The sequence below is a fragment of the Octopus bimaculoides genome, chromosome 17 (assembly GCF_001194135.2).
Source record: "Octopus bimaculoides isolate UCB-OBI-ISO-001 chromosome 17, ASM119413v2, whole genome shotgun sequence".
Taxonomy (NCBI): Eukaryota; Metazoa; Mollusca; class Cephalopoda; order Octopoda; family Octopodidae; genus Octopus; species Octopus bimaculoides.
Genome location: NC_068997.1, coordinates 61,770 through 69,135, shown reverse-complemented (window position 1 = coordinate 69,135; position 7,366 = coordinate 61,770). Strand labels below are relative to the sequence as shown.

The 7,366-nt window shown below is 37.7% G+C and overlaps 1 protein-coding gene across 2 annotated transcripts in view; it reads left to right on the top strand.

The window, feature by feature from the left end:
- The window catches only part of LOC106869329 (spatacsin), a 110,830-nt gene that overhangs the window by 49,931 nt on the left and 53,533 nt on the right, over positions 1-7,366 (top strand). For both annotated transcript variants that reach the window (XM_052974099.1, XM_014915038.1), the window contains exons 23-25: positions 2,073-2,221; positions 3,784-3,978; positions 4,601-4,711. In XM_052974099.1, coding sequence (XP_052830059.1) covers positions 2,073-2,221; positions 3,784-3,978; positions 4,601-4,711 — 455 coding nt within the window. The remainder of the gene's footprint in view (positions 1-2,072; positions 2,222-3,783; positions 3,979-4,600; positions 4,712-7,366) is intronic.

Sequence of the window (7,366 nt, the reverse complement as noted above, 5' to 3'; positions counted from 1 at the left end):
TTTTTTTTTTTTTGTCTTGCAAGTACTTGGTCACCCTGTCAGTGCAGGTGCTACTTAAAAGCACCCAGTCCACACTGTAAAATGGTTGGCATTTGAAAGGACATCCAGCTGTAAAAGCCTTGCCAAAACTGACCTTGCCTGTGCTTGTGCCATATAAAAAGCACCAAGTCCACTCTGCTGAATGGCTGATGTTAGGAAGGACATCCACCTGTAAAAGCCTTGCCAAAACTGACCTTGCCTGTGCTTGTGCCATATAAAAAGCACTAAGTCCACTCTGCTGAATGGTTGGTGTCAGGAAGGACATCCAGCTGTAAAAATCCTGCCAAAACAGTCACAGAAGTCTGGTGCAGGCTTCTGCCTGGCTGGCTCCAGTCAAACCATCCCACCCATGCCAGCATGAGAGGTGAACATTAAGCGATGATAATGATGATGACTCATGTACAATGACATCATTATTTGGGGGGAAATCCTCAATTTTGGGAAGAAACACAAATGGTAATAAAAACGGTTGTAATTTGTAATGAGTAAAAAGATTTTGATGTGCATAGTATCAATATAAGGAATGTGCAGCCATAGACCTATGCCGAATAGAGGGAACACAAGGGATTGATCAAGACTTTTGCTCATGATGGCATGCAGGAGATCAAACATGTAACCCTTATGGTTCCAAAGTGAATTTCTTAACCACACAGCCCTGCTTGCATTAATGAATTTCTATATTTTCTGAAATTTCATTAAATTGATTTTATTGGAATTATAGGCTCAAGCAATGGTGTGTGGTTAACAAGTTTGCTTTCCAACCACATGGCCTTGGGTTCAGTTCTGTCTTGTGTGTCTTCTACTGTAGCTCTTGGCTAGCCAAAATCTTGTGAATCAATCGAGAAATGGAAACTAACTGATATTTGTATGTATTTATTTGTGTGAGTGAGTTCAGATTTCCTTTGTCTTCCCTGATTGTAAACAATAGTTTCATTAATGGTGTCATATATTCTTGCAGTTCACTGTGAAAACATATCCAGGTTTCTTGACTTGTCTTGATATATTGTATATGAACTTTGTAAATAAAAGGGCAACATTTGTATAATGTTGCTTGTTTCCAGTTATCTGAAGTCTGCATAGTAGAACCAGGGCTGGTCTTAGGCACGCTAGCAGCAAAGGAAATAAACAGCCATAAAGTGATATTTGTCAATTAAATGCGTAGATAATCTCAGTTAACCAAGGCTTTTCAACTTACTATATATGTGAAACCCTATCATAGTTGTACTTTTAGTTTGCAGCGTGTTCTCTTGAGATATTTTACCTGAGCCATAATGTGTGCAGAATATATGATTTCAACTGATTCAGTCTGCCTCACTTATTCCATATCACAGCTGAATTTCCCTGTGGGGAAAGTAATAACACTGCAGGTCACACTTGTTCTTCAACTCTGCTGAGGGTCAGATATAGACGGAAATGTGTGTTTTAGGAACATCTGCTATTTTGATTGCAAAATTCTTCGTTAGTATTTTATTACTCTTTATTAATATGGATCTGAGACACATTATTAGATTCTGATGATAATTTGACCAACATAAAGTTAAATATCAAATAAACTAAGTTTGACCAACATACTGGACATTTTACATGTATCTAATCTGTAAAAATATGCAAGTATAGTTTACTCAGGTCAGATGGAACTCATTAAAGTTGATTTTCTACAGTCAAATGCTGTTTCTGTTGCTATCCCTTACTTATTGTCAAGCAAGGAAATATTTTCCCTTGACCTGACATTTTCATGGAAGATGGTTAATGAATGACAACATTTGTATAATGGTAATGCTTGTTTAGAACTATCTTGTGATGTCAAGCAAGGACTTGTACACATACACACACACGCACCTATATGATGGACTTTCAGTCTCGACCTATCAAATCTACTCACAAGGCATTGGTTGGTCCAGAGGCATAGTAACTGCTACACGATGGGACTGAATGTGAAACCATGTGGTTGGGAAGCAAACTTCTTAACCATGTAACCATATAATAAATGCTTTTGTTCAAACAAAATGCTAATAGTTTTAATCCATTTTCAGAATTTGATCTTAACCCTATGTCTGCTCCTGAAGATGTTTTCAGAGTAATTTTTTCTGCCCAAGCAAGTCGGAGTGTTTGGAAAAGTCTTTTGTCATATGGCATTGCGTTACGCAATCCCTTGTTCACAGAACTAGCAGCTTGTCAAAGAGTGAGTATCTTTTTTGGTATTTGGTACCATTCATCATAAGAACAAACATTCTGCAGAGGACTTACTATTGCATTTAAAAACATTTCCACAATATAAGCTCACACTAAATCACATTATAGTACTGAAAAAATAATGAAGTTGCTAAAGTTTTAATCTGCAGTTTTGACGTTAAGATCGTCAAAATTCCTAAGTAATGATTTCTAATTAGGCTACATAGAACACATTAGATCTACTGTTTCTGTTTGAAATTATTGAATTTTTATATCCTATTTTTCAATCTTATAGAAGGAATTGGAAAAATAGACCAAGTAACTTCATTGTCGGGTCAATTATGAAATGTAGAGCACTTAAAAACAAAATAATTTTGAGTAAACTATAAACTCTGGTCTCTTTGTAAAATTATTACAAGAAATATATATATACATACACAAAGAGTGGGGGAGAGAGAGAGAAACAGTTACACTCTCAGTATAATTTTATCATTGAATTCAAAAGTTGTGTATAACATCTGGTGATCTGTTATTTTGGTGGGTCAAATTTCTGTTTCACTTCACTAAAATTACTGATATTTTTGAGAAATCTATAATAAATATAGTAGTCGAGTACTTTCATTTTACACAAACACATTAATATTCTAGGCTTTTACATTGAGACAATGACTTGGCTGTTTTACATCAAAATATAGTTATTTTCCCAGTTGAATGGATTTTTATTTCTGGCATCGAAGTTAATATTGTAGGATTTAGAATATCATTGTAGTTTATGAACTGTCAACATTACATTATAAATAATACTAGCAAATATCCACTGCACTACAGTGGTCTCCACTGGCATTAATTTGCAAAGACAGTGATTTTTAACAATGTGATTCACACTGAAGTTGGTCCTTACAAATAAGAAAGAAGCTGGAAATATTTAGGGAAGAGAAAATGAGAAATTATGATGTTTTTACTGCTTCTGACATTGTAAAATATCCCTACTTCAGACCTGATTAAACAGACCTCTAATATTCACTCAGGTATAATGCAAGAAATTTAATATCAAAAATATACCAAGCTCTAACATGGAGAGTGGTATTACATTCAAGTGTAAAAATTAAGTACAGCAACAAACTTGTGAAAATGAAGATATCATAGGCAGCAACATCATCATCATCATTTAACGTCCGTTGTCCATGCTGGCATGGGTTGGACAGCTTGACCGGGGCTGGCAAGCTGCAAGGCTGCACCAGACTCCAGTCTGTTTTGGCATGGTTTCTACAGCTGGATGCCTTTCCTAATGCCAACCATTCTGTTAGAAAGGACATCCAGTTGTAGAAACCATGCCAGGACAGACAGGAATCTAGTGCAGCCTTTCAGCTTGCCAGCCCTGGTCAAACTGTCCAACCCATAGTGAGGCAAAAAAAAAACATTGGGTAATATTATTTAAAGTGTCAAAACTGTGGACATGTTTTAGTCTTAATAAAATATAATCAGCAAACCCACTTTTATCATTGAATAAGTCTTCAGCTTACATTAACCATAGCATAATTTTGCCGTTTCTTATGATTTTCCTCTCTGTAGGAAGCTAACATTCTCAGTTGCTTGTGTGGTTGGTTGATTGCTGTTATGAACGATCTTCAGCATCAACACTTCCTGAAGCAACATGTTTTGCCTGTTACCAAGTGGAACTTGAAAGATTTACGTGAACTTACTGAAATATTCATCAGAAACAAATGGTTAGCTAATCTAACAGTTGGATTTGCTATTTTCCAAACAGTAAGTACACAGTTTTCCTTAGCCTTGATTTTCAAACAATATTGTGATGTACTAGATTAGGGCCTTAGATTGTACAACTGTTGACTTTTTTTTTTTCTAGTCTAGCAAAATTATGTAAACAAAATGCTTGGAGTTTGTCAGTGGCATTCAAGTAACATGCTGGAAACATGGTCAGAATCATTTGATCAGTGGCACTTTGCAAAATCTGCTGGCATGTTTATATGTTACATTGCTATTAAATAATTTTTCTGAAATTTTATATATTTTTACAAGGAAGGAATTATTTTATTTAAATCTGATACCTTTTTTTTTTCATATTTAAGTGTATTTTCTAGTGTACCACAAACCACTTAACAGTGAACTGAGTACATTTTATTGAGCCCTCAATACTTGAGAGATGGTCTGTGGGAGGACTAAAATATCTCCTCTACTCTGTATTAGAGTTATGATCCTTCTAGATGGGTTGCCTGTGAAGTAACTGTGGGGGGGGTTCCACATACAAAATGGCATAATTTTTTTAATGTTATTAATTGATAATTTTTTTTATTTATAGTTTGTTTCCCTTTGTAAGATATGTGGTCTTCATCAACTACATTATCTGTCCTGTTTTCTTTTTCTACAGGACACACCTATGGCATTCTTCCTAAAATTCCTTCACTGTTGTCTGGAGAAATATGATTATGCAGAAGCTCAGATTTATCTGGAAAGTTTTAAACACTCTGTTCTATATAAAGTAAGTTCCTTTTCTTTCATATTGATTCTTAGCATTATTATCACCATCAATGCTATCACAGCCCATCTTATATTCAGCACCAACAACACTACCACCAATGCACCTGTAACTACTGAGATAGATTTTACCTGCACTTTCCGTAATGTCATTTGCATTACAGAATTCCAGCAGCCCGGTTCCCTCCTCGCTGCAGGAACCAAAACCATAGCCTCCATGTACGCCATAGAAGCCCCCTGCATGTTGTCCAACATGTCCATTGATGTCAACAGCCACAAAGAGGTCTCTGTCATTTGTCGACTAGGTAGTCTGCAAGAGGGTGTCATGAAATTGGTCTTTCTGTTAATCAGGTAGCCCCGGCCGAGGGGCATAGACAGAGATAATAGTTGCTAACCCATGTTGCAGCACTAATCTAATCTTAAGTACTCTGTCACATACTCTGACTTCCTCGATTACCTTATCAACCCATTTCTCTGCAAGAAGTATGTCCATTCCCTCGACCCTTCAGTGTTCCATGCCCAGAAAATCTTATACTTATGTTCTTTGCCTGTGAAGAACCTAGCAGAACCTCCTCTCCACCTTACTTCTTGAATGCAGCACAAATCTACATGTCTCCTTTCAAACATCTCAGCAATCTCACCAGATTTATCTTTCAGTATGCCAACTCTGAAGGTGTGGGAGGTGTGGGCCCATGAGACCCTGGGATATGGGATAGCAGCATCATGTACCCGCATTTGGCAGAACTCATATACATACAATAGCCTTCAACCTGCATACACTACCCCAGCATTTTTATGTGCTACATGATCACTACATTACATAGGAGATGAACCCTAAGTAGGAACATTAAACCTTTAGAAGTGTTCATGGGAGACATCCTATAGAGGTCAGAGGATAGGGATTTACGGTACAGGTAGTAGGGATGGGAAGGGTGGGTGCACTGCGAAACATCAAAAAAACTTAGGCTGCTGGTATCCGAGAATATTATGATAATAATGAGATAGAATTGGGCATTTGCAATTCTTAACTAGAGCTATAACCAAAAGCTTTTGGTCAGCCAAACTGTGACAAAATTAGATGAATGAATGAGCGTGAAAGAGAGAGAATTGGAAGGCGAAACTGTGTTTACATAGATAACGAAATAGATAGAATAATGAAATGAACTAATAGGGTAATTATGATCTGTACTGAAAAGAGAAGTTTTAGATGTACTAGGTTGAAAAAGAAGTATGCTTATCTGAACATCTTCTGGTTTTCTACTCTGTTGGCGAGGTGTTTCATTAAATTAACATAGTAAAAGAATTACAGAAAACAATGCCTGTGTGCAAACAGTTGTGCTACACGGCAGTGAAATATGGGCTGTGACTGCTGAGGACATGGGTAGGCTTGAAAGGAAGTTAGCATGCTTCATTGGATGTGCAATGTCAGTGTGCATGCATGGCAGAGTGTGAGCATCTTGAGAGAAAAGTTGGGCATAAGAGGCATCATATGTGGTGTGCAGGATAGACAACTGTGCTGGTATGGCCATGTGATGCGTATGGACAAGGGAAGCTGTGTAAGGTAGTGTCGATCTCTAATTGTGGAGGGAACCTGTGAAAGAGGTACATCTAGGAAGAGAAGGTTGTGAAGCATGATCTTCGAATGTTGGGCCTCGTGGAGGTGATGACAAGTGACTGAGACCTTTGGTAATATGCTGTATTTGAGAAGACTCATCAAGCCAAGTAAAATCATAGGCGTGGCCAATGCCCATATCATATAACTGACACCCATGCTGGTGGCACATTAAAAGCACCTATTACACTCTTGGAATGGTTGGCATTAGGAAGCGCATCCAGCCATAGAAACTATGCCAAATCTGTCTGGAACTTGGTGCAGCTCTCTGGCTTACCAGTTCCTGTCAAACCATCTAACCCATGCCAGCATGGAAAGCAGAAACTAAATGATGATGATGAATCTTATCACATCAGAACATTAGATGGTACCATCATGTTTCCAACTAAGAATTGTGCTTGTGCAGGTACCAGACTGCAGCCTCTCATCTCATAGCTATTCATTGCATGCACTGGTGCATACTTGTCCTTTATCTCCTACTAGGGCTTTACTTTCATTCAGTGCAGCAGCTGGGGGTTGGAAGAAGCCTGATGGCAGGTCCCACACCAGATGGACAACTCAAAGTCACCTTGGGGAATGCAGAGGGGCTGGCATGTGACTCCCAGCAATGGAGAGCACTGGTGGACCTGGTCATCTCTACATATGATGACATCTCTGGGACCACTAACCTGGGATGACCCCAACCCCATCAAGCAAGAGCATGAAGCAAGCAAGGAAACAATATTGTCACATGAAAATATTATTGGGTTGGTGCATAATTACTGTGGCTTTTTTCAACGAAAACAATAACAATATTTAACAAAAACATCTTTAAATGACAGTCTGACCATCTGCCAAGCAAATGGGAAGCAGTAATTGAAGGAGATGGTGAATATGCTCCAGAAGAATCATTTAAAGATGTTATTGTTACATGTTGTTTATTGTTTTTGTTGTAAAAAAAGCTGCAGTAATTATGCACCAACCCAATATTAGTAATTATTGTAGTAATTTTGCAAGTTTTTTTGATTGCAAATAATGAAGCATTCTTTTGAAACCACGGATATTTAT